At 54.4% G+C, this 25,957-nt stretch overlaps 2 protein-coding genes and 1 long non-coding RNA gene across 6 annotated transcripts; 2 read left to right on the forward strand and 1 right to left on the reverse strand.

The window, feature by feature from the left end:
• The first annotated feature begins 684 nt into the window (after positions 1-684).
• Positions 685-14,308, forward strand: CDR2L (cerebellar degeneration related protein 2 like). Its single transcript, XM_086356083.1, has 5 exons — positions 685-1,204; positions 8,471-8,583; positions 8,902-9,050; positions 10,548-10,712; positions 11,779-14,308. Exons 1-5 carry the CDS (start codon positions 1,126-1,128, stop codon positions 12,665-12,667), a joined length of 1,395 nt encoding a protein of 464 aa, XP_086212209.1. The 5' UTR covers positions 685-1,125; the 3' UTR covers positions 12,668-14,308.
• Positions 14,254-18,125, reverse strand: LOC147351046 (uncharacterized). 3 transcript variants are annotated; one of them, XR_015147166.1, is made up of 3 exons: positions 17,130-18,125; positions 16,863-17,007; positions 14,254-15,005 (listed from the first exon to the last, which is right to left on the reverse strand). It is a non-coding gene; the product is annotated as an uncharacterized LOC147351046 (long non-coding RNA). The 3 variants fall into 3 exon arrangements; XR_015147167.1 differs by having other exon boundaries at positions 16,933-17,003; positions 17,130-17,983; XR_015147165.1 differs by having other exon boundaries at positions 16,933-17,007; positions 17,130-17,424.
• Positions 18,126-25,199, forward strand: MRPL58 (mitochondrial ribosomal protein L58). Of its 2 annotated transcripts, none has more exons than XM_086356115.1 (6): positions 18,126-18,339; positions 21,153-21,189; positions 23,291-23,350; positions 24,313-24,395; positions 24,488-24,657; positions 24,882-25,199. In XM_086356115.1, the coding sequence occupies exons 1-6, from the start codon at positions 18,154-18,156 to the stop codon at positions 24,964-24,966; spliced, it is 621 nt and encodes a 206-aa protein (XP_086212241.1). In that variant the 5' UTR covers positions 18,126-18,153; the 3' UTR covers positions 24,967-25,199. The 2 variants fall into 2 exon arrangements, with proteins under 2 accessions (XP_086212241.1, XP_086212242.1); XM_086356116.1 differs by having other exon boundaries at positions 18,126-18,252.
• Positions 25,200-25,957: the final 758 nt, after the last annotated feature.

Here is a 25,957-nt window from a genome sequence, read left to right on the forward strand (position 1 = left end):
CAGGTGTTCTTTCTCTGTTCCAGATACAAGTCCTTTGTCGGATGTATTTGCCACATGTATTTAGAGTGGGTTATGGTCAGGGTGCTTTAATAGTACCAGTGCGTGGTAGGTCCTAATAAAAAATGAGTTACATGTATACTTGATTCTGAAAACTCCTTTAAGGAAAGAATGTTCGGAGAGGTGACACTATATACGGTGTAAGCAGTGTAATTGGGCGTAAGATATGGATCTCAAGTAGAGGGAAACGGGATCTTAAAGGGAAAGACCCAAAATGCGGGTAACAGTCAAAGTTCACCACTCCTAGCGTGAGGTTTCAGGCCACAGGCATTTAAACACAATTTCCTAAAGGTAATTTTAAATTAATTTTCATTCATTCCAAGAGTGTTCATGGAAGGTAGCAATGGTTCAGCCTGCTCTAGGCACTGAAGAGCCAGCTGAGAACGAGAGACAAGATCGTTGCTGTTAGGAGATCTACAGGGAGAGAGAGACAACAGTAGGTAAACAAACGATTTCACACATTGAGTGAAACTGGAGTGAGACTAGAAGGGGAGGGTTGGTTCAGCAACAGCCCGACCGCCTCATCGCGGAGATCCCGCCCTCGGCCCCGCCTCATATTTTGCATACCTCTCCTGATTGGCCTGCGGCTTCTGGGTCCACCCCTCGGAGCGGGCTGCTAGGGAAGCGCGGGGCGGACACCGCCAAGATGCAGCGGCGGCTCCGGGTGTCGCCGGGCGGGCCGGGGGCATCGCGGGCAGGAGCCGGGCTGGGGGCGCCCGCCGCGGCACCCGCGCGCTCCTAGCGCCCCAGACCTGCCGGTCGGGCCGGGAGCCTCCCTGTCGCCTTCCCGTCCGCCGTCCCCGCCCCTCCACCCTTTGTGCAGCTGCCGCCCGGTGCGCCCCGCTCTGCAAGACCCCGGCCCCGCCGGCCCGCGGCAGCGAGCCAGCCCCGCGTGGGCGTCCGGCCGGCGGCCGATGGCGAGGGGGCGCGGCGCGGGCGGGGGCACTGCAGCCCGAGTCCGCGACGCGGGAGGCTCGGCCCGCCTCCGCCGCATTGTCCCGGGCCCCGCGCCCCGGCCCTGAGCCGCGCCGCCGCAGCGCCCGCCCGCCACCCGCCGCCTGCGGGGCCATGCGGAGGGCCGCCAGGATGGAGGACTTCACGGCAGAGGAAGAGGAGCCCTGGTACGACCAGCAGGACCTGGAGCAGGGTGAGCGCAGGGAGCGGGAAAGCGGGGTGCGCCCCGCGACCCCTGTCCCCTTCTCCATTGTTGGGAGGTGTCACCCCGGGGAGGGCCGGACTGCATCTGGCGTGCCAGACTCGGAGGGGAAATGCGTCTGGAGAATGGGGACGTGGAGAGACGGTGGCCTGCCCCGGAAAAGCGGAACCAGACCGGTGGAGACCTGCAAAAGTCGGGGGAGCGGTCTTCTTTCCCTAAACAACAGGGGTGGACATCACCCAGTTCGCCCACCTCATCTTATAGGCAGGAACTGCCCAGGAGCCCCGGGTATGGTTGAGGGGGTCTGAAAATGCTAACTGGAAGTCTTTGGAGGCCAGGAGGCGGCTTGTTGGTTCTGTTTTGCTGAGTGGGGTTGTGTGTGGGGAGAGGTGAGGGGAGGAAGTTAATCCCATTCTAAATCCAGCGGCACCCTTCCCTGCCAGGATTCTGGAGCTCACAGACTCCTAGAAAGTTTCCCCAGCTCCCTTCCCCTCCCCCAGGGGAGGTGATGAGGGTGCGGGCATCTTGCGGATGAAGACAGCGGAGACAACTAGGAGTCCAACCCGCCTTCTGGAGGGAGGAGTCCCTGCAGCCCTTCCCCTGCTGGCCTTCTCCCAAATGGCGCAAGGTCTGGAGCAGGTCGGATTTGGGAATTCTGAGCAGTGCCCCAGATCAGAGCCTGAGTAAAGAGGGAGCCACGTTTCCGTCTCTCCCATCTGAGGGCAAAGAGGGCGACTGGAAGGGGGTTGGTGAGGTGGCTGGGGTGACATCACTCCGAGGAGGGGGCGGGGCTGTTAGGACAGGAAGGAGGAGAAGGCTTGAGAGGGTCAGGGCCAAGGCCCGCTGGAGTTCAATCCACCCTCCCTTCCCCAAAGTGCCTCCTTCTGGGATGGTCAGAATTGGAGGGGCTAGGAAGTGTATCCTAGAAGTGACCATAGTCACCCAGCAAGCCGGGTGGGTGTGGACAGTCTGGGTGTGGGCCGACAGCCTCCACTCTGGGTCTCCAACTCTGGGGCCCAGATATCTGCCTTTGCCCCTGTGCGAGGCATCTACCCCCATCCTGGAGCCTTTGTGTTTCAGCCCTGACCCACAATCCCACGTGGCCAGATTTGCTGGTAGATGAGGCTCTGCCCTTGTGCTCCGGGCTGTGGGTTAATTGGAGCCTCTGGGGGACCAGGGTGGGACTGGGGGTTCTGGGCTGGACCCTGCCTCTACCCTCAGCCTCCCTGCCTGGAGTGAAATGCCCGATCCTGGCTGCAACACCTCCTTCCCCAACCCTGGGCCAACTACTCCCAAAACCTCACATTACACAAACACCTATCAGGCTCCACTGTGTCAGACGCCATCCTGGGAGCTGGGAGCAGTCCTAGCCTTGGCCTCCTCGGTTCACCCGGGTAGGGGAAGTTGGGCTTGTAACTGAGTGGGGACGGCAGGATGCAATGAGAGGGCTTCACGGAAGAGGTGGGCCTGGAAGGAAAGATTGGAAGCTGAGTGCCTGGGAAGATGGCCTCCTCGGAGGCAGATGCTAATGTCATTGCTGTCTCATTCCATTCCCGCGCCCCTGAAGAAGGCTCTGGCACCATGCCCAGCCCAGATGTGGGAGGAAGGAGCCAGGGAGAAAGGCTGGCAGATGTGCTGCATCCAGAGAGGGAGGGATGCCCAGATCCCAGGGTGGCCAGGCAGCCAGGCTCTGGGGCCAGGGTCAGGAATGGGCCCCACAGGCCCCTGCTTTTCTGGCCTTCCTGGTCTGCAGCAGTCGGCCTAGCCTCATGGCCTGAGTAGCAGCTGGATGCCAGCAGCAAGGAGGGAAACCAGAGATAGTCTCAGAAGAAACGAGAGCTCTCGACCAAAACCCCAGCCTCTACTTGCCAAGGGCCAGATGCAGGGCCGAGCCTGGGGACTTGATCTCCACCCTCCGTAGTCTCCACAGCCCAGCCGAGGAGGCAGGAGTGGGATCAAATCAGCACTTGTGAGTGAGCCACAGGGGCTCTGCAGCAGTGAGCCCTGCAGACAGTGAGAACAGACTTGAGGGCCCTCTGCTGCGAGATGCACAAGATTTTTGCAGCCCCTTGGAGCTGGAGGGGAACAGCCACACCCCCAAACCCCTACCCACCCCTACCGCCCCAGCAGAGGAAGGAAGGCCAGTGGTCTAGTGGAGACGGTACGTGTACTAAGGCACAGAGTGATGTGAGAAGCCTGCACCGGGAAGTGGGGATTATCCAGAGTGTCAGGGTGGGGTTGGAGGAAGGCCCAGGCACAGCTACTGCAGCACCACCCCTGTGGGGCCCGGCATGAAGCACCGGATGGTGGGGTGAACTTGGGCCAGAGGCCAACCACATGGGGGATCGGGTGCCTGTTGCTTCCCCCTTCCCCTCACCCAGTGCCCAAACTCTCTCCTGCCCAGCTCCCCCTCGTTGCCTCTGGGCATCCCAAGACGTGGTTTTTCTCAGCCAGCTCCATCCCCGCTGAGGATGGGCCCCAAATTTACTTTCAGATGCTTCGCCATCAAGCTCCTGTTTGACTTTGACGTTGTTCTGTCCTAGTGGAGGGAGGCGACGGGGACAAACAAGGCCCTCAGTTCTCGCTGTGCCCCCTCTGCCCTCTGCCATAAGCACCCGTGAAAATAGAAAAAGCCATTAATTATTAGGCGCTGGCACTCTCTCTGCCTGCCTCCCTCCCCCACCTTGGACCAGGTGTGCCTGGCCCTGTGGGTACCTCTTTCCGGACTGAGAGATAGCTGCTGAGTCACACATTTGAAGTCTTGGGCTCCTGACCTTGAGTCTCAGCCTCAGGGCCGAGCTCTGACATGGCAAAGGGAGGAAGGTGAGTGGACCCCAATTCTGCAGACCCAGAGTTCCTGACATTGGTGCCCTGAAGGTTGTGAACAGACCCCTGCCACCCTGCCAGGTGGTGGCTGGCCTTCTCCCGTCCCTTTTATCTTTGTCTTTTCTTCCTGGTGTCTGCCCTCTGTCCTTTTCCTGTCTCTCTTCTCCCGAGTCTAGGGGGCTCCATGCTGACCCCAGTCAGGAGGGGCAGTGTGATTTCAGGGTTTCCTTTCAAAGACATCCCCTGGCTCCCAGCCATTGTCTCTCGGGTTCTGGGGCGTTGCTCCCAGGCAACACCTTGACTGGCATTCAGAGCCCACTGCAGGAGACCCCAGAAAACTTAGGTCCAGGCAGGGGAGATGCCAGTTCAGACCCAGTACCTCCCAGTAATGGTCCAGTGTGACCATTATTCTGGCCATGGCAGGCTGTTTATTACTCCAGATTCCACTTCCAGCTTAGCCAGCTCCTCTGTTCCCCCACTCTTAGGCCCCCCTCCCACTCTGGTCTGGGGTCTGCACCCTCCCCAGAGTCATCCCCAGCCCTCATCTAGCTGGGTCCTTTCCCCAGCACTTGGCTCCACTCAGTCCCCTGCCCTGAAGCTTGTAGACTTCTCTCGTGATCCCTCCTGGCAGCTCTGACCAGCTTAGCTTCCACTGTGATCCAAGTTCCCTGAAACAGTCCCTGAGATTCTCCCCCACCCCAAACTACTTCCACTGTGTTCTCTTCCTCCCCTTCCTTGGAATCACTAGGCGGCTCTGGTCACATTCTCTGCCTTCAACATCCCCAGGTTATAGTGTGACTTGCAGCCACCCCAGCCCACCCCGCTGGTGGTAGGAATACATACCCAGCTCAGATGCCTACCTGGAAGAAAAAGCATAAAGTGCAGTTGTTCTCGGCCTTAACTGTGACTGAAGGCCCTGAAACTCTAGCTTAAGTTTCAGGAGTTTCATGCAGGTCATCCACAGAGCCTGTCCCTCGAAGCCAAGGCAGGAGACAGCATCAGTAGAAATGGCCCCATTGCAGACCACCTGACCCAGTTCCCAAGGCAAAAAAATAAAAAGCTGTATTGAGTGTCACCTTCTGTTTTTCCATTTATGCCTGAGTTATTGAAAGGGTTTGTGGATGAGCCAAATGCTCACCATCTCATTACAGAGAAAAGGGAGCTGGTATGCCTCCCTCATCATGAACCAGGGGTGGTTGGTCCTGCTGAATTTCCACCAAGCACACAGCAGAAACTGACCTGCCCTCCTCTTTGAGACTACAATGTGATTCTTGGCTTCCCTTATAAATATATATTTAAATATAAGTGAATAACATATATATATATATATATATACACTACTCTTTGCTTCTTTTTTTTTTTAATTTATTGGAGTAGAGTTGATTTGCAGTGTTGTGTTAGTTTCTGCTCTACGGCAAAGTGAATCAGTTAGATATATATCTACTCTTTTTTTAGATTCTCTTCCCATATAGGTCATTGCAAAGTATTAAGTAGACTCACCTGTGCTATGGGCTTCCCAGGCGGCATTAGTGGCAAAGAACCCGCCTACCAATGCAGGAGACATAAGGTGGTGCAGGTTTGGTCCCTGGATGGGGAGGATCCCTGGAGAAGGAAATGGCAACCCACTCCAGTATTCTTGCCTGGAGAATCCCTTGGACAGAGGAGCCTGGTGGGCTACAGTCCATAGAATCACCAAGAGTCGGACACGACTGAAACGACTTAGCACGCGTGCACCTGTGGTATACAGTAGGTCCTTCTTCATTATCTTATTCATTACCCTTTGTGTCTGAAAGGAGTTAGGCATATATATGTGGGAATATCCACTCCAAATGTCATGATCAGATCAGATCAGATCAGATCAGTCGCTCAGTCGTGTCCGACTCTTTGCGACCCCATGAATCGAAGCACGCCAGGCCTCCCTGTCCATCACCAACTCCCGGAGTTCACTCAGACTCACATACATTGAGTCAGTGATGCCATCCAGCCATCTCATCCTCTGTCATCCCCTTCTCCTCCTGCCCCCAATCCCTCCCAGCATCAGAGTCTTTTCCAATGAGTCCACTCTTCGCATGAGGTGGCCAAAGTACTGGAGTTTCAGCTTTAGCATCATTCCTTCCAAAGAAATCCCAGGGCTGATCTCCTTCAGAATGGACTGGTTGGATCTCCTTGCAGTCCAAGGGACTCTCAAGAGTCTTCTCCAACACCACACTTCAAAAGCATCAATTCTTCGGCACTCAGCCTTCTTCACAGTCCAACTCTCACATCCATACATGACCACAGGAAAAACCATAGCCTTGACTAGACGGACCTTTGTTGGCAAAGTAATGTCTCTGCTTTTGAATATGTTATCTAGGTTGGTCATAACTTTCCTTCCAAGGAGTAAGCACCTCTTAATTTCATGGCTGCAGTCACCATCTGCAGTGATTTTGGAGCCCAAAAAATAAAGTCTGACACTGTTTCCACTGTTTCCCCATCTATTTCCCATGAAGTGATGGGACCGGATGCCATGATCTTCGTTTTCTGAATGTTGAGCTTTAAGCCAAATTTTTCACTCTCCACTTTCACTTTCATCAAGAGGCTTTTGAGTTCCTCTTCACTTTCTGCCATAAATGTCATGATACTCTCACCCAACTCCAGACCCACTTGAGATAATTTTTAGGGATTCTGGCACCTGCCACTTCCTTCTAACCCCTGCTCCTCTCCACCACACAGCCCCCTAAAGACAGACCAGGCTTTGAAGCCTGGTCCAGTTCTAATAGCCAGCAAACCCTTCCACCCCCTCCCCTCTTCAGTGAGCTCCGGGCGTCCTTCCAAGCCCACCTCCAAAGCTGCTCCTTGTCTGAGACTCCCACCATCCACGCCGTGAACTCTCCCTTCCCTATCTCCCAGGGCACTTTGCCCCTCTGTATACTGATGCTCCCACTCCAATACTCTTCCCTGGAAAATCCCATGGGCGGAGGAGCCTGATAGGCTGCAGTCCATGGGGTCTCGAAGAGTCGGATAGGACTGAGCGACTTCACTTTCACTTTTCACTTTCATGCATTGGAGAAGGAAATAGCAACCCACTCCAGTGTTCTTTTTTTTTTTTTTTTTTCACTCCAGTGTTCTTGCCTGGAGAATCCCAGGGACGGGGAGCCTGGTGGGCTGCTGTCTATGGGGTCACACAGAGTTGGACACGACTGAAAGTGACTTAGCTTATCAGATCAGATCAGTCGCTCAGTCGTGTCCGACTCTTTGCGACCCCATGAATTGCAGCACGCCAGGCCTTCCTGTCCATCACCAACTCCCGGAGTTCACTCAGACTCACATACATTGAGTCAGTGATGCCATCCAGCCATCTCATCCTCTGTCATCCCCTTCTCCTCCTGCCCCCAATCCCTCCCAGCATCAGAGTCTTTTCCAATGAGTCCACTCTTCGCATGAGGTGGCCAAAGTACTGGAGTTTCAGCTTTAGCATCATTCCTTCCAAAGAAATCCCAGGGCTGATCTCCTTCAGAATGGACTGGTTGGATCTCCTTGCAGTCCAAGGGACTCTCAAGAGTCTTCTCCAACACCACACTTCAAAAGCATCAATTCTTCGGCACTCAGCCTTCTTCACAGTCCAACTCTCACATCCATACATGACCACTGGAAAAACCATAGCCTTGACTAGACGGACCTTTGTTGGCAAAGTAATGTCTCTGCTTTTGAATATGCTATCTAGGTTGGTCATAACTTTCCTTCCAGGGAGTAAGCGTCTTTTAATTTCATGGCTGCAGTCACCATCTGTAGTGATTTTGGAGCCCAGAAAAATAAAGTCTGACACTGTTTCCACTGTTTCCCCATCTGTTTCCCATGAAGTGGTGGGACTGGATGCCATGATCTTGGTTTAGCTTATACTGATGCTCTTATCACATTCCACTCACTCGTTCTTTCAAAAAAGATTTATTATTCACCTGCTCTGTGCCGGGTATTGTTCTAAGTCCTCAGGGTATCAGTGACTGAAACAGGCAAAATCCCTACCCTTTAAGCTTACCACTAGTCAAGGGGCAGAAGCAAGTTAATGAGCAAATTGTTGGGTAAGTTAGTGATAGGAGCTAAGGAGAAAAATGAAGCAGGGAGGGCGTGGGGGTGGGGGAGGGTGCAATTTTGAATCAGTGTTTGAGAAAGGCTTCCTGGAGGAGGTGACATTAAAGCACAGACTTGAGGGCACAGAGAGGAACTCTAGGAGTGTCTGGGGAGAGGGCATTCCAGGCCAATGCACAGGTCTCCTCATGGCTTACATCTCCTTCCAGGCTTAGAGTCTCCCCAGAGGCGGCCCCTGGGTCCTGGTTCTCTCCAGGTCCCCAAGGCTCAGCCCAGAGCGAATGTTCAGAACAGGAATGGGAGGGGTCTTCTGACTCCATTCTCTGTTGCTCATGCTCCTCCCACCCTCTGCCCCCTCCCCACCAGACTTGCATTTGGCCGCAGAGCTGGGGAAGACGCTGCTGGAGAGGAACAAGGAGCTAGAGGAGTCTCTACAGCAGATGTACTCCACGAACGAGGAGCAAGTGCAAGAGATCGAGGTGAGGGGCCCCCTGGGCCCTATACATGCTCCCCAGCCCATTGAGGGCCCCTTAGTCTGTGTGTACCTGTGTGCAGCTTAGGAAAAGTTACCCCATCTTAGCAGACCCAGCCTTGACCCAAAAGCCTTGTGCAGTCCACAACCTGCACAACTGTCCCAGGCAGCCCCGTTGAACCACCAGCTCGACCCCCTCCCTCCGCTGCAGATGAATACCCCAAAGCAAACCTGTTCCTGAAAGTGGGAGGAGGGCCCAGGCAGAGACATTTTCCCCAACCCAGTTCTGAAAGGTAACTATCCCACCCCTACCCCCATCCCCCAGTACCTGACCAAACAGCTGGACACGCTGCGGCACGTGAATGAACAGCACGCCAAAGTGTACGAGCAGCTGGACCTGGCGGCCCGAGACCTGGAGCTGACCAATCAGAAGCTGGTGCTGGAGAGTAAGGTGGCCCAGCAGAAGATCCATGGGTGAGGGCCGGGTGGAGCTGGGAACTTGGATGTGGGATGGTAAGGGGGAGGCCCCAGGGCTGGGTGTACCTGTGTGTGTGTGTGTGTGTGTGTGTGTGTGTGTGTGTGTGCCAGTGGGTGTGACTCAGATTCCTTCTCCCAAAAGCCCAGGTCTGGGAACCTGGGATGGTAGTAACTTTGCCCTCATTGATTTGGGCTGGTTTAACATTCCTTCTTTGGAAGGAATGATGCTAAAGCTGAAGCTCCAGTACTTTGGCCACCTCATGCGAAGAGTTGACTCATTGGAAAAGACTCTGATGCTGGGAGGGATTGGGGGCAGGAGGAGAAGGGGACGACAGAGAATGAGATGGCTGGATGGCATCACTGACTCGATGGACGTGAGTCTGAGTGAACTCTGGGAGTCGGTGATGGACAGGGAGGCCTGGCGTGCTGCGATTCATGGGGTCGCAAAGAGTCGGACACGACTGAGCGACTGAACTGAACTGAACTGAACTGAACATTCCGGCCACAACCCGTCTTTAAGCACCAACTATACTCCAGGCTCTGTTTTAGGGAAAATATAGTGATGGGGATGCAAAGACACTGTCCCGCCCTCTGGGAGGGAAGGCAGGTATGTGAATATTTTATTGCAGTGCAAAGTGATAAGTGATAGAAGGGTGTACAAGGAACGGAGGAGACAGGACTTCCCAAGTGGTCCAGTGGTTAAGACTCTGCACTTCCACTGCAGGAGATACAGGTTTGATCCCAGATCAGGGAACTAAGATTTTGCACATCGTATGGCCCCAAAATAAATATAAATTAATTAAGTGAGAGTGAAAGTTGCTCAGTCTTGTCCAACTCTTTTCGACCCCATGGACTATACAGCCCATGGAATTCTCCAGGCCAGAATTCTGGTGTGGGTAGCCGTTCCCTTCTCCAAGGGATCTTTCCAATCCAGGTATCAAACCCAGGTCTCCCACATTGCAGGTGGATTCTTTACCAGCTGAGCTACCAGGGAAGCCCAATTAAATAAAGTAAAAATCTTTAAAAAAGAAAAGAGCCTTCTGGTGATCCAGTGGCTAAGACTCCTCGCTTCCAATGCAGGGGGCCCAGGTTTGATCCCTGGCCAGGGAACTAGATCCCACAGGTGATAACCAAAGATCCCACATGCCGAGACTAAGATCAAAGATTCTGTGTGCTGCAACTAATACCTGGCACAGCCAAATAAGTAAATAAATACGTAATAAATGAGTAAATTTAAATAAATAAGTAGATACATTAAAAAAGAAAGAAACGGAGGGAGGAAACACGGAGAAGTGTCGGCTCAGCCTGGGAGGTGGAGCAGAAGCGTGGGTCCTTGGCTGCCCAAGGAATTCCTCGTCTGACCTCAGCCCCAGGCAGTGTGGCTCAAGGTTGCCTGTCCGGCCCCAGCCCCAAGCCCCCCAGGGCTGCGGTGAGGAGGGTTGGCCCCGTCCCCTGAGCATCCCTCCCATCCGTGTGTGCCCCACTCCACCCCAGGCTGACAGAGACCATTGAGCGCCTGCAGACCCAGGTGGAGGAGCTGCAGGCTCAGGTGGAGCAGCTGCGGGACCTGGAGCAGCTGCGAGTGCGGCGGGAGAAGCGTGAACGCAGGCGCACCATCCACACCTTCCCCTGCCTCAAGGAGCTGTGCACCAGCCCCCGGTAGGTGAGGGCGCGCTGGGCCCATCTCCACGGGGTGAGGGGAAGGCAGGGTGGGCACCGGGCAGCAGGTGGGAGGAGGGTCGGTGCATCCTCTGGGCTATTGCAGAGGCAGGTCGTGGAGCTAACAGCAGTCAGCAGCTGGCGCTGAGAGCCCTGGCCACGTGCCCACCACGCCGCTCAGTGACTTAATTCTCATGGCAATACGGTGAGGTGTGGTTTATCATCCCCGCTACTCAGAAGAGGAAATTGAGACTCCGAGGTCACCTGCTTAGTAAGTCAGAAGTCAGGAGGGACGAACCACTGTCCCTTTCAATTCCCATTAAGCCTTTTGAATTGGGATGACTTAAACAGTGGGGGACTTTGGTGGTCGTTCAGTGGCTAGGACTCCACGCTCACAATTCAGGGGGCTTGGATTCGATCCACCGTTAGGTAACTAGATCTCACACGCCACAACTGAAGATCCTGCATGCTGCAATAAAGATTGACGATCTAAGACTCGGCACAGCCAATTTTTTTTTTTTAAAAGAAGAATACACACCGTGGATTTAATGGGTGTTTCAATAAAGTTCCTGGCAAGAGACAGACAGCGCCCCTCCCAGGGTAATTGAGGACAGATCAATAAAGAGGTGTGGGCAAGGTGTGGGGAAACTAGGTGGACACTGCTACACCCTGGGGTTGCAATAGTCAAGAGCTGATACCATCCTGAGACCAAAGGGACCAGGAGAAGGGAGGATACTGGAACCCAGAGGGCATGGAGCAGGCTTCCTGCCTGCCCCACAGTAACCAGGGAGGAAGCCCAGGGAGAGACATTCCCTGCAACCTCTCTCTGCTCCTACCCCTGGAACTCCTGCCGGTAGCGCCCATCGGCTGAACCCAAGAGAGAGCCAGGACACCTGGCTGAAGCGAAGGGCAAGCTCCCAGGGCAGAGAGCCGGGGGAGAAGGCGCGGGAGTGACTCTAGTGGGCAGAGCATGCAGCCCAGTGGGGCAGAGAGATGCAGCTGAGCTCCAAGGGCCTGGCCCGCGTGCGCCCTCGCCATCTGCCCACCTGCCCCTGCTCCTTCCCAGGTGTGAAGATGCCTTCCGCCTGCACAGCTCCTCCCTGGAGCTGGGCCCGCGTCCCCTGGAGCAGGAGAACGAGCGGCTGCAGACCTTGGTGGGCGTGCTGCGCTCCCAGGTGAGCCAGGAGCGGCAGCGCAAGGAGCGGGCGGAGCGCGAGTATGCAGCGGTGCTCCAGGAGTACTCGGAGCTGGAGCGGCAGCTGTGCGAGATGGAGGGCTGCCGCTTCCGCGTGCAGGAGCTGGAGGCCGAGCTGCTGGAGCTACAGCAGATGAAGCAAGCCAAGACCTACCTGCTGGGCCGGGAGGACCACCTGGCCGAGGCCCTGCTGGCGCCCCTCACCCAGGCGCCCGAAGCCGACGACCCCCAGCCAGGCATCGGCGACGACTCAGGCCCCCAGGACGGGGTCTCCTCTCCGGCCGCCTCCCCCGGCCACGCCGTGCGCAAGAGCTGCAGCGACACGGCGCTCAACGCCATCGTGGCCAAAGACCCGGCCAGCCGGCATGCGGGCAACCTCACGCTGCACGCCAACAGCGTGCGCAAGCGGGGCATGTCCATCCTGCGCGAGGTGGATGAGCAGTACCACGCGCTGCTGGAGAAGTACGAGGAGCTGCTGAGCAAGTGCCGGCAGCACGGGGCCGGGGTGCGGCACGCGGGGGTGCAGACCTCGCGGCCCATCTCCCGGGACAGCTCGTGGAGGGACCTGCGGGCTGGCGAGGAGGGCCTGGGGGAGGCCAAGGCGGAGAAGAGCCTCAGCCAGCACGTGGAGGCCGTGGATAAGCGGCTGGAACAGAGCCAGCCCGAGTACAAGGCTCTCTTCAAGGAGATCTTCTCCAGGATCCAGAAGACCAAGGCCGACATCAACGCCACCAAAGTCAAGACGCACAGCAGCAAGTGACGGTTTCCCCCCCTGGGTCAGGCCAGTGGGGGTCCCTTGAACCTGGGCCCTGCAGCCTCTGGTGAGTGAGGGAGCCCTTTTAGCAGCAATACACCCCCGAGGGAGGTTGTCCTCTGACCCAGGGAGCACGTGGGGGAAATCCACTCTATGCTGATGATGGAGGCCTTCCTCGCCACCCAGGATCCTCCGTCACCGGCGCCAGCCCCCAGGCGCAGCCCACAGATTGCAAGCCAAACGTCCCTACTCCCCTGGGGATTCTCAGCTCTCCCAGCCCTGCCCCCTAACCCCAGGCCTTGCTCTCAGATTTGTGGCCAAGCTTCTGAAAGCCATTCTGGACCCGTTGACTTTTTTTTTTCAACGCTGGTTTTCCTGAGAGATTCTTTTGCAAGGCAAGTTCTCCTTGACCCCCCCTCGCCACAACTGGAAACACTTGAAGGGGGACCCCAGGGCCAGCTGTTGCAGGTTCTAGGGGTCTCCCGGACCATCCACTGCTTCTCCCCAGCTGTGACACGCTGTCATTCCCTTCGTACCAGCTGTCCTGCCTCAAGGGTCCTGACCAGGTCAGAGATGGCCCCTGCCAGGCAGAGCAGAAAGCCTGAGCCAGGCCTGAGCGACCCTCGATGCCAGTCCTGGTGAGGGTGGGCTTGTCCCTGGACACCCTCAGCCCACCGCAGATCTGTAGCCAATCAACTCAGAGCCAGCCTCCCCGGGTTCCAGCCCCAGAAATGCCTTCTGGGTATCAAGCCTTCCAGGGGTCCAGGAGATGGGAGCTCCCATCTCTGCACGCCTCCTCTGACTCACCGAGCTTGGCCTCTGCCTGTCCCCATCTCAGGGACCACAATGTGTCTCGTTCACCCCCACTCTCCCCACCACCAGGCCCACCCCACCGCAGGTCATGAGTGCCACCCCCAGAATGTCCTGGGCATGTGCCACCAGCCCATGGCCCCAGCATCCTCCCCTGCCCCCCTTTACTGCGCCCCCTCCAGGATGCTACCCCACCCTGGGCAGTGCTGAAATGGGACCAGATGGGGAGCGCGTCTCCTCCTCCCCATAAAATGCCTGCTTGTAACCACTCAGCTTTGTGGGGGGCTTTTGAGGACCCAGGAGGGTCAGGGACTTTATCTTATGTTAAGGCTTCAGAAGATCCAGCTTCAGCTAAGAGAGGCCCAGATCCCCAGCTTGCCCTTCAGGGCTCCCCATTCTTTCTACCGCCCATCCTGAGACCCTAGGGATTGGAGGAGGGAAGTCAGTGGCCCTGGCCTCTGTGCTGGGAGCCCAGTGGGGAACCTTCATGCCTTATCTGTTTCTAAGGGGTTTTCTTAACAAGCCTCCCAGCCTCCCTGGAGGCACCACCCTGCTCTCCGGGCGGCACTGTGATGAGACCTGTCAGCTGGTCCTTCCGTTCACACACCTTGGAAGCTTTCGTCCTTTGGAGCCAGACAGTTCCCAGCCCTCCGTGTGTCTCTGTCATCTAGGGTGGAGGGGGTGGAGTGGGACAGGACAGGTGGGGGAACGGCTCCTGCCTCTTTGCTCCCTACTTCTGTAGCTGCCGACCAGCGTCATCTTTGAAGTATACATGAGAGAAATATATTTACAAATGCTTTATTCTCTTCTTTAATAAAAAAAAAACAAAAAACCAAACCCGCACCAGTATTCTAAAAGCAGAAATGGCTCTGGAGCCAAGTGGTCCTGTCTGAGCATCTCCTGTACCAGCCTCCCATCACACAGGCGGGGGGCACATCCTGACTTCACTCCCTTGTGATAGGCAGCCAAACAGCAGACTCTTGGAAGTTTCCGTATTTGTTGAGTGCCAGCCATGCCAGAAGTGTTGCCTTGCCAGGTGCCCCAAGAGCACCTACCAAGGGGTAGACTCTCCTTGCTGTACCGATTTTGCAACTCCCTCCCCCCAGCCCACACCTGCCAACAGCCCAGGTAACCAGAAGTCAATGAAGATGCTCCTGAATCTTTGGAGGAGTCCGTTTCTTGCACCCTTCTCCAATCTCCCCTTTCCGAAAATTCGATCAGCCTTGTGGATCCCAATCCCACATGGAAAAGCGTCCAGTCTTCAGTGAGGGTATGCTCAGGGACCTCCCACCAACCCCCATCTCCCCCCACATTCCAGAATGAGCCAGGAGCAACTTTCCTTGAACCCGGGAGGTGAGGACTGTGGTGTGGGGAGCCCAGAGCTGGGTCCCAAACTGGCAAGAAGTTTTTTACATTATCTGAATAGCAAGGGGGTTTTTACAGCGTGCAAGCGGCTGTGGGATCTTCCAGTCCTGCTGTGACTTGTCTCCAGTGGGCCGGAGAAGATGTCATGTGACTCCCAAAGCCATCAGACCTGAGAAGCAAAGGAAACTGGGGCCTGCATCCAGCCAGGCCTTTTAAATCACCCTTACCCTCAGCCACCTTCCCAGGCAGCAATACAACCTCCGACGAGGATCCGATCCCAAGACTCAGAGGTTAAGTCAGTAACTCAAAGTCACATAGGAACAGTCAAACCCAGACCTGATTAATTCCAGTATGCGATACTGCATGTTCCCTGTCTCCACACAATGCTGAGTTCTAAAAGCCAGACTGACCTAGTGAGAGTTAGCCACTCAGTCGTGTCCGACTTTTTGCAACCCCAAGGACTGTAGCCTGCCAGGCTCCTCTGTCCCTGGGGTTTTCTAGGCAAGAACACTGGAGGTGGGTGGCCATTCCCTTCTCCAGGGGATCTTCCCGACCCAGGGATCCAACCTGGGTCTCCCACATTGCAGGTAGATTCTTTACCGTCTGAGCCACCAGGGAAGCCCCTAGGGCACTCAACATGAGAAGAAAGGAAAATCCTGTGGACCCCTACATGACAGTGGTACCCCAAATCACAGCTATAGAGAAGGACTGGTGTCAGCAAGTTTCTTGGCTTCCAGGAATGGCTTGATGGTCCCTTATCTTCCCCTCTTCTCATCCCTACGCACGTCCTTCCTGAAGCACCCTTTCAGCCTATGGAGAATCAGAAAAAGGAAGAAGGCTGGCCTCCACCTTCAGCATCACCCTTTTAAGAGAACAGGTAGCACCTCTCAGCCCTGTTTTTTCCCAAAAGGGCCTCAATTCTGGAGGGTTCATGGCAACAGCAGGTAAAAGGAGCTTGCCAGCTGCTCTTCTCTCCACCCCAGGGTAGCTCATTCTATTCTCTCTGCTACCCCCCTCCTCTCCCAGAATCCAGGCCACCAGATGGCCCGAGCAGGCTGTGTTTATTTGGGGCCATGGAAACCTCCAGTTTCCTTTTCCTATCACTCTGGGTCAGGCACAGAGCTGGAGCCCAGCCTTAGAGCAATGATGCCATGGGATGGTGTGTTCATTATTCATAATCCCTGAGCCGTCAACCTGGGTGAGTCCCTGGCTTTACCTCCCTGAGCAGCTTTTCCCAGTCACCATGGAGATGCCTCTGTTCACTCTGAGGTCTTGGGACTAAGTCAGGCAGGGAGGGTCCCAGGAGACTCCCCTTAAAGCCTAGAGCCCCAAAGGCACATGTCAAGTGCCATTCCCTTCCTAGTTTGGGTTTACAAAGCCAGTGCTTGGGAAGTATTTCTTTTTTTTTTTTTCCCTCCAAAAGAATTTGCCTTTATTATGAGGCAAAAATGATAAAGCCTTGACTTGATAAAATCTCCTATTTCAAACAGCTCCTAGGGGCATGTTTTTCTAGGTAATTATGTTCTTCCTAAAAATAGAACCTGCTATTAAGAAACAACCACGAGTGTTACTAATAATCACCAACATTTACTGAGCTGTTTTCCTTTTACCTCTCTGCCTCTCAGCAAAGCAACTGAGCTAACCTTTAACTGTTTCCAAACACTGCTAGCTCTGTTTTAAACCTTTCTCAGAGTAAGAACCTCTCAGCTTTGGAGTTCATCTTTTAACAGTTCTCTAAAGAGTTCTACTTAGCCTATCTGTAGCTGTCTGAATCTGTACATATTTCCCCATCCTCCTCTTATCTTCTGGCTAGAAGAAACGGCCATCTTGCTCCACAGATCCTGGGAGTCGGAGAGGGTGGAGGTGGGGTGGGAGGAGACTGCCCACTTTTTAAAATATTTCTTTTTGGAACTGCCCGCCTCTTGTCCCACCTGGTGTCTGTCATGCTGAGCCTTCTTCACGGGGGCTCCGCGGGGATCTGCTTTTAGGCTACCTTGTGAATGAACCTGAAGTTACTAAAACTCACCACTGGCGGAACTCAACTTTCAAAAACACCTTTCCAGAGAATTCCTTTTATCAGTATCTTTTTTGAGTACCTGTGACGCGCCAGGTTCTGGGTACTGGAGATCCAAGAGTGAGCCACTGCCCTCCTAGAGGTTATTGCATTCTGGCTGGGAAATAAGCAACAGAAAAATAAGATTGAAAGATGTGAAAGGCGGGGGGGAGGGGGGGGCGCGGGGGGGGGGCGGTGTAGAATAAAGTGGATAAAAGAGTAAAGGGGGTGGATATGAACCTGGGCAGGCCTCGTTGATGCCGTAAGATTTGGGGGAAGTGTGGTCCGGGAGGGCACAGACTAAAGGGGAGAGAAGTGGTGTGTCTGGGGTTCTTTTCACCAGGAGGCTGCCTTGAGAGCTCGCCAATGTCTTCTCCACCGCGGCAGCTATGCTCAGGGGCTTCCGGGACTAAGGAAGCCTCTAATAGGCTTCTCGTGAGGGAGACGCTGGGCGTTCTCGATTCCTGCCAACGGCAGGCGTTCAAAGCTTCAGTTCAGTTCAGTTGCTCACTCGTGTCCGACTCTTTGCGACCCCATGAATCGCAGCACGCCAGGCCTCCCTGTCCATCACCAAGTCCCGGAGTTCACTCAAACTCACATCCATGGAGTCGGTGATGCCATCCAGCCATCTTATCCTCTGTCATCCCCTTCTCCTCCTGCCCCCAATCCTTCCCAGCATCAGAGTCTTTTCCAATGAGTCAGCTCTTCGCATGAAGTGTCCAAAATACTGGAGTCTCAGCTTCAGCATCATTCCTTCCAAAGAACACCCAGGACTGATCTCCTTCAGAATGGACTGGTTGGATCTCCTGGCAGTCCAAAGGACTCTCAAGAGTCTTCTCCAACACCACACTTCAAAAGCATCAATTCTTCGGCACTCAGCCTTCTTCACAGTCCAACTCTCACATCCATACATGACCACTGGAAAAACCATAGCCTTGACTAGACGAACCTTTGTTGGCAAAGTAATGTCTCTGCTTTTGAATATGCTATCTAGGTTGGTCATAACTTTCCTTCCAGGGAGTAAGCGTCTTTTAATTTCATGGCTGCAATCACCATCTGCAGTGATTTTGGAGCCCCCCCCCACCAAAAAAAAATAAGTCTGACACTGTTTCCACTGTTTCCCCATCTGTTTCCCATGAAGTGATGGGACCAGATGCCATGATCTTCGTTTTCTGAAGCCTAGCGGAACCAAAGTCCCGAGGGAAGCGCGGGCCCGCGGACCGTGAGAGGAAGAACACACCGGAAGCGGCCCCGAAGGCCGAACATGGCGGCTGCCAGGTGCCTTCGCTGGGGTCTGAGCCGAGCCGAGGCCTGGCTGCTGCCGCCGCCCACACGCTGCTGTCACCGGGCTCTGCACAGACAGGTAGAGGGCACCGAATTCCGGAGCGCCTACAGCCTGGACAAGCTGTACCCGGAATCGCGGGGCGCGGACACCGCCTGGAGGGTCCCGGTGAGCCAGGAGGGCCGGCCTGAAGGGGCGTTTCCTGGACTCCGCCCGGCGACGCCGGGGAGCCAGGACCCCACGCGCGAGGCGAGCGGCTGGTCCGGGGGCGGACGCGCTCAGACTCGGCGGTGCCCGCGAGCCGAGGCCGGTTGCCCGAGCACCCGCAGGGTTGGGGCGGATGGCAGCACCCGATGTCGCTTGAGGTGTGCGGGCGCCGGGAGAGCACGCTGGCTCCGCTTCTTCCAAGACCACCAGCGTTTCCTCGTCCATTCTCCGTCCCTCAGGCCCAGATTCTTATCCTCAGGGAAAACCGCCCACGTTTCCGTCTTCATTTCCCGTCCCTCAGACTCACATTCTTGTCCTCGGGGAAAACTGCCCTCCAAGGCGGACAGTTAAGGCCGGAAGCTGCCAAGAAGCTCTCTTTGGGAGCCTTTTGCCGAGTTACGCGGTCCCCGGCCTCCAGCACGCCTGAGGAAACAGGGCTTCTGGTTCGCTTCTTTAGGCTGCTCGCTGTGTGCAGGCGCTGTATCAGGGCCCGGGGCAGGAAAGTGAGGACGCACCCAATTCACTAAGTTTCCACCTACAGGACTGGAAGAGAGGGTTCTGTCATTCACTCACTCATTCAACAAACTTGTGTTGAAAGCATGCTGTGTACACTGTGCTATGCATGGGGATAGAGTAGTGACCAAAACACAAAAATCCTGATGCTAGTTACCTTATCTGCTAATGAAGGGAGACCAACACAAATAAAAGCAGTAATATAGAGTATATGACACGTACTTTGGAGAAAATAAAGCCCAGAAGGAAGAAGTGCTAAGGTCGGGGGTGGGATTACAGGTGTTTGTTTGTTTGTTTGTTTTGGGGGGGTTACAGTTTTAAGGAGGATTGTCTGAGGAGGCCTCTGAGAAGGTGATGCTGGAGTAAGGACCTGGAGGAAACCTAGCAGCAAGCCATGAGAAGAGGAGCTTTCCTTGTGGGGGGACCAGCAGGTGTCACCCTCTCAAGGGGTAGCATGTTCATCTGGTTCAAGGAACAGCAGGCAGGCCAGTGTGTCAGAGAGGAAACTAAAGAGAGGGCTGAGGGGAGGTCTGTTTATAGGGCTCACGGGCCTTAGCTTTACTCTGAATGTGATGGAGGCAGAAGAGTGGAATGAGCCTAATTAGTTTTACAAAGATCACTTTTGTAGAGAAGAGACTGCAAAACGGCAGGAACAGGAGACCAGTGAGGAGATCGCAGTAATACAGGCAACAGATGATAAGCAGGGGGACTTCCCTGGTGGTTCAGTGGCTCAGACACTGCACTCCCAGTGCAGGGGCCCAGGTTTGATCCCGGTCAGAGAACTATTAACAGATCCCACATGCCACAACTAAGACTCAGTGCAGGAAAAAAAAGATGATAAGCAGGGTGGAAGCAATAGGAGTCATGAGACTTGTCAAGTTCTAGATAAGTTTTAAAGGGAAAGCCTACAGAAGTTCTAGTGGGTGTTCTAGGAGACGTGTGAAATGAGAAAGGAACTGAAGTCTGGGCCCTGAGCAATGTAAAGACTGAGTTGCCGTTAATGGAGATGAGTGGCAGTTACAGTTGTTCGTCCTTCATTCACTCAACAGTAAGTTTCTTGTGCACCAACTGTCAGAAACTGTTCAAGCATTGCAGATACAACCACAGTAAACTGGTTTCCACCTCATGAAGCTTACGTTCTAACAGAAGGAGCAGACAGTAAATAAATGAGGAAAACATGTCAGAGAGTATGAAGTAAGGACTCGACTGGAAGGCTTTGACGTGAGAGCCAGGGAGCTGCTTCCGGTTGTCAGGAAGGGAAGTCTTCTTTGAGGAGGCCAGAGGTTTGAGGCATCAGTTAGGCGCCTGAGAGGAGACATCAAATAGCAGTGGGCTCTGTGGATGTGGAGTTGGAGAAAGAGGTTTGAGTTTGAGCCAGAAATATCACCAAGGATGATATTTTCAAAGGAGATGGGTGGAATGTTCTAGGGAAAGAGTGAGAGAAGAAGAAGGCTCTCAGGGACATTTCAGTGTTTAAAGTTTGCAAAGAGCAAGCAGAGGAGAGTGAAGAAAGTCACGGGAAGGTGAGAGGGAACTGGAGAGGCCAGCTCAGAAAAGGGAAGAGCGTGTGTGGAGGGCACCGCCCTGGGTCTCCAGCGCTGCCGACGTGGAGTACGTTGAGGATTTCACCGCCAGATAATTCTAAGATGAAAAGGGATGAAGGACAGCAGGGACAAGTGAAGTGCCTTTGAGCTTGGGAGGCCAGAAGAGCCTCCGAGTGGGTGATGTTCGAGCTGGGCCCATGGATGGGAGGATTTAAGGCCACAGAGGAACAACTCAGGAGAGGCGTGGAGGCGGGGGGTCCTGGAGTGAGTAGTTCAGCTTGACACAAACCCTCAGGGCCCCTGTGCTGGTCACTGTTGAAGGCAGACAGCCCCGTACTCGGGCCTCTCGTGGTATGCGGCTCGGGGTGGGCAGAGAGTGTTTCTTGAAATCTCCCTGATGCTGATGTACTGTAGCCCCTTCCCTCCTCCGAGGCTGCTGATGGTGCCAACCCTAGCTGAGTGGGCTGGGGTGCAGGGCAGGTGGCAGGGAGGGCTGGAAAAGTCAGTCCCGTTTCCTGGAAGAGTGTTTGTGAGGCGGTACCTCTGGAGCCTGGGGAAGCTTTTTCTGTCATCTCAACACGATTTAGCTGGGGACCTGAAAATAGCTGTATTGTATTCACGTTGTAGCTTTACATCGTTTCCTTTTTGTCTCTCTGGACCAGTTGGGAGTCACTCAGCAGCTAATATTCACCTGACACTGTGTATGTTTCATTACAGGGCGACGCAAAGCAGGGCAACGATGACATTCCTGTAGGTGAGTGGTTTTGTTTCACAGAAAAACACCCGATCGTTTCCTCCCCCGTCACGCATTCCTCCCCAGCCCAGTGAAAGTAAAGAAGCCATCTTTGAGGGTGCAGAAGGGGAGTCCTTGCAGCATTGTTGAGAAGAGGAAGGAAACAGAAAGTGATGAGGCAGCCCCCCCAGAGCTCTGGGAAGCCCCCAGCACACACGGAGAGCTCTCGATGGGCTGGGGGCCTGGAACAGTCTACACTAGGTGAACTGGTCACTTTGTGAAAAAAGTCAGGTACAGAAGCGTATCTACAGTGAGCTGCCGTTTGTGCCTTACTTATATATATATCTATCTGAGGCACATGTTTCTGGATGTCCACACAGATCTGAAGGATGTGGAGGGCACTGGATACAGGGGTGACCCGAGGTGGTAGCAGAGACAAATTTGGGAACTTGGTGTCTGGAAAACAGGAGTGGGGACGTCTCCCTGTGAACCATTTGCGTAACTTCAAAGTTTTGTGCCCATCAAGCCTAAGATGTGGTCTGTAAAGAAACAAGCAGGCCCCTTGAGAGTCAAAGAGTTTCTGGCACCCACAGACAGTGAAAGGAGAGCAGCCAAAGGCTCGGGCTCAAGATGATCCCGCAACAAGGAGGCCAGGTGGCCACAGTCTAAAGCAGAGGAGCCGGCGGCCTACTACTGCTCGGTAGTTTGAAGCCGGCACTGGTGCCCTGTGGCGGGAGGAGGCAGAGAACCAGGGACAACACAGCCTGTCTCCTGACAGCCTGGGCGGACGGGCAGGCAGCGGGAATGGCCAGTCACTGTTTCCTCCTCACCTGCCTCTGAGCGGGTCCCAGGCCTCTGCAGACGCTGATGAGGTGCCCCCCCCTCCCCGCCCCCGACGCACACAGAACTGCAGGCATTCATCACTTGTTGGGAAAAACAAGTTCATTTGATTTTTTTCAAAGGGCGGAAAACCTCTCAGAAGCTGTCTGGAGATGTCGCCACTCCCACTGAGGCCCGCTCCCCACAAGCACAGGGCCACAGTGCCCCTTGAGCCCCCGTAGCCCAACCCTCCTGAAACTTGCCCACTGCCATGCCTCCCCGACTCTCCTCAGACACTATGAGGCTGCTTTTCATGAATTATTAAAGTAGAAGGAATGGAGACGGAAATGGCAACCCACTCCAGTATTCTTGCCTGGGAAATCCCCCGGACAGAGGCGCCTGGTGGGCTATAGTCCATGGGGTCGCAAAAAGCCGAACATGACTTAGCAACTGAACGAGAGCATCACACAGTCAGACTGTGATCCAATGAGATACTTCCTGGTGGGAACGTGGCATAAAATGGAGAGTGAAGTGACCTGGCAATATGGGATATAGAGTTCTATAAGAAACGAAAATTGGTGTATAGAATAATAGTTGCAAATACTCAAATAATAAAGTCTTAGTTGCTCAGTTGGGTCCAATTCTTTGGGACCCCATGGACTGTAGCCCGCCAGGCTCCTCTGTCCATGGGATTCTCCAGACAAGAATACTGGAGTGGGTTGCCATGCCCTTCTCCAAGGGATCTTCCACACCCAAGGATTGAACCTGGGTTTCCTGCATTGCAGGCAGATTCTTTACAGTCTGAGCCTCCAGGGAAGCCCATTCAAACAATAAAATTTGTGGCTGAAGGGAGAAAAAAAAAGTAGAAGGAAGCAACCTCAGTTTACAGATTCAAAACAAAACCAAGACACAGGGAAGCATCGAGGCTTTGCTGGGGTCACAGAGTCAGTCTGTGCTGAGCCGGCGTTAGAAGATGGGACTCCCAGCTGCAAGTGGAGTGCTCATTCACACAGCAGGCATTCTCACCCACTGATGCAGGCTCAGCCCGGGGATGCGCGTGGAACACCGGCCAGCCGGTGCGTCCACGACCACCACATTTCGAAATACAACTGAAATTCAGTTTGTCCCTCCGTTTGGGCTTTTGAAAGAGTCCTTGCTTTAAAACAAACAGCAAAAGGCGAGGGCAGTCAGATCCCACAGAGTGTGCTAGACCAGGAGTGGACAACCCGGGTCGTAATTTTACATCCGCTGCTGTCTCTGGCCTTGGGGAAATCACCGTGATGATGTGTGTTCTGGTTTTCAGATCGCTTGACGATATCTTACTGTCGGAGCAGTGGTCCTGGGGGCCAGAACGTTAACAAAGGTACGAGGCACCTTGTTCTCTTTAGCGCTTAGCTGAGAGATGGGCTTGAGGATTCTGTTTACATTCATGTGGAAATAAAGGGATTTTTTTTTTTCCAGAAGCTTAAATACTGCCGGTTTATATAATAACCCCCTTTATTCTTTTGAATGTGGTCTGGTCCTCGGACTCCCAGCTGCGGGTTGCCAGGCCTGGGGTTGGTCTGGGAGTCTGAACAAAGGGACCGCACAGTGTGAGTTGGCAGCCGGCTCCCAGAACAGGTTCCTTCTTTCTTGTGGGACTCACGCCCCCTCCCCCGCCGCATTCTTGTCCGAACCCAGTAAACTGTGAGAGAAAGAGACCACTGGGCATTTTATTCCTGGAAGTTTGGGTTCTTTTGTTTGTTGTTTAACTTTACATTGGAGTATCAGATCAGATCAGATCAGTCGCTCAGTCGTTTCTGACTCTTTGCGACCCCATAGCCAATTAATAATGTTTGATAGTTTCAGTTGCACAGCAAAGAGACTCAGCCATACATATCCATGTATCCATTCTCTCCCAGACTCGTCTCTATCAGAGTTCCCTGTGCTGTACAGTAGGTCCTGGTTGGTTATCCACTTACCTGGAAGTTTATTTGTATTTTTTAAAATATTTATTTATTTGGTTGTGCCAGGTCTCAGTTGTGGCATGTGGGATCTAGTTCCCCGACCGGGGATCAAGCCTGGGCCCCCTGCCTTGGGAGCTTAGAGTCTTAACCCCGGACCACCTGGGAAGTCCCGGAAGTTTACTTTTGTCCAGAAGCACCTCACTGTCCTGGCAGGCTCATTCCATGGCCAAGTTGGTCTCCCCAAGTTCACACAGGACAGGAGCGTCCCTTGGGTGGGCGTCTCGCCTCCCTGTGGTTCAGAGTCCGGTGGTCACCAGCTACCCTGATGCTGAGGGTGCTGAGCATCTCAGTGACCCGCGCTCCCTCCCTTTATCGACAGTGAACTCCAAGGCTGAAGTCAGGTTCCACCTGGCAAGCGCCGACTGGATCGCAGAGCCCGTGCGGCAGAAGATGGCTCTCACGGTAAACCGCCAGCCCCTGCTCTCCCCATAACCCCTCAGTCACTTCAAAAACTCATCTTTGCAGAATTTTGGTTTTGCCTTTGTCCTCCGCAGCACAAAAATAAGATCAACAGGGCGGGAGAGCTGATCCTCACGTCTGAATGCAGCCGCTATCAGTTCCGAAACCTGGCAGATTGCCTCCAGAAAATTCGAGACATGATTGCCGAGGCCAGCCAGCCAGCCACAGAGCCATCCAAAGAAGATGCTGCACTTCAGAAACTCAGGTCCTTTAGAACATGCCCCCAGCTTCTGTAAACAGATTCATGTGGGCGAGGGGGCCACACAGGGAAGAAAGGAGGCGGGAGAGGCCCGAGACTGGCCAGCGGGCAGACGGACCTCGAGTGGAGGCCCCGGCCTGGCACCTGCTGCCTTGGTGCCAGGTCCTCTCGCCACCTTGAGAAGCTCTGATTGGGCATCTGGGCGTAACCATGTTCTTCTTTGTTTTCAGGATAGAAAACATGAATCGCGAAAGGCTCCGAAAAAAGAGAATAAACTCTGCCATCAAGACGAGCAGGAGGGTCGATACGGACTGAAAGCACCCCCTCGAGCCAGCAGAGCCCCTCCAGGGCACCCAGGCGGCTCGGACACCAGGAGACGGGTGTCTGTTCGTGTCACTGCTCGTCTCTTACGTCGGAACCGTCGCAAAGAAGGTCCATCGGGAGCGAGGGTTGTAGGCCCTGGTCGCCGAGGTCTTTAGAGGCGATCACGTGTTATCACACCTTCGTTATCCATGTCCTGTATTAGTTGCAATAAAATTCTAAACTCAGCGGGCTTCCCCTTCTCATTCAGAATGTGTCAGGACAGAATTCCTACCTTTTCTCTCACTTGAAATCTGCCTGATAATTATTGACCAGCACTGACTGTACAGTCCAGAGGGGCACAGAGGGGTGAACTGTGGGGTCAGCCCTCAGGAACACAAGGGCAGAAGGGCTGAGCCAGGTGGGTGGGCATCAGAGCTGGGCCTGGAGATGGCTGTGGAATGTTGACCAGGAGAGAGCCAGGAGGACATGCCAGGTGAAGGGAACGGTGTGAATAAAGGAGACCAGAGAGCAGGCTGGGTTGGCGGAGCTGAGGAGGAATCCATCGAATGGGGGATCTGTGTGGGACCTTTTGGAGGTGAGTCTGGAGAGGGAGACAAGTTCACGGTGAAGAGTCTGGAGTTCAAGTGGAGAAGTTTAGATTCTAAGACATGAGGATACTAGGGAGCCACTGAGGGCCTTGAGTGGGAAGGAGTGTCGTGTGTTAGGTGCTACTGCAGGCTGTGGGGTTTTGGAGATAGGAAGAAAATGAGTTGGGGGACTTTGCTGGGGGTCCAACAGTTGAGACTCTGAGCTTCTACTGTAGAGGGTGTGGGTTTGATTCCCTAGTCAGGGAACTAAGGTAGGTCACCTGGTAAAGAATCCGCCCACAATGCGGGAGACCTGGGTTCCATCCCTGGGTCGGGAAGATCCCCTAAAGAAGGGGAAGGCTACCCACTCCAGTATTCTGGCCTGGAGAATTCCACGGACTATATTCCATGGACTG

Source organism: Bos grunniens, chromosome 19 (genome assembly GCF_055505025.1).
Source record: "Bos grunniens cultivar Pamir isolate PY7600 chromosome 19, Bosgru_T2T1.0, whole genome shotgun sequence".
NCBI classification, from domain to species: domain Eukaryota; kingdom Metazoa; phylum Chordata; class Mammalia; order Artiodactyla; family Bovidae; genus Bos; species Bos grunniens.

What these genes read in the sequence shown, in the direction of transcription:
- CDR2L (XM_086356083.1), top strand. Translation starts at nt 1,126, where the DNA reads ATGCGGAGGGCCGCCAGGATGGAGGACTTCACGGCAGAGGAAGAGGAG. An exon ending in AGCAAGTGCAAGAGATCGAG is followed by an intron (nt 8,584 to 8,901) that starts GTGAGGGGCCCC and finishes CCCATCCCCCAG; the next exon opens with TACCTGACCAAACAGCTGGA. An exon ending in GAGCTGTGCACCAGCCCCCG is followed by an intron (nt 10,713 to 11,778) that starts GTAGGTGAGGGC and finishes GCTCCTTCCCAG; the next exon opens with GTGTGAAGATGCCTTCCGCC.
- MRPL58 (XM_086356115.1), top strand. Translation starts at nt 18,154, where the DNA reads ATGGCGGCTGCCAGGTGCCTTCGCTGGGGTCTGAGCCGAGCCGAGGCC. An exon ending in CAACGATGACATTCCTGTAG is followed by an intron (nt 21,190 to 23,290) that starts GTGAGTGGTTTT and finishes TCTGGTTTTCAG; the next exon opens with ATCGCTTGACGATATCTTAC. An exon ending in GGCAGAAGATGGCTCTCACG is followed by an intron (nt 24,396 to 24,487) that starts GTAAACCGCCAG and finishes TGTCCTCCGCAG; the next exon opens with CACAAAAATAAGATCAACAG.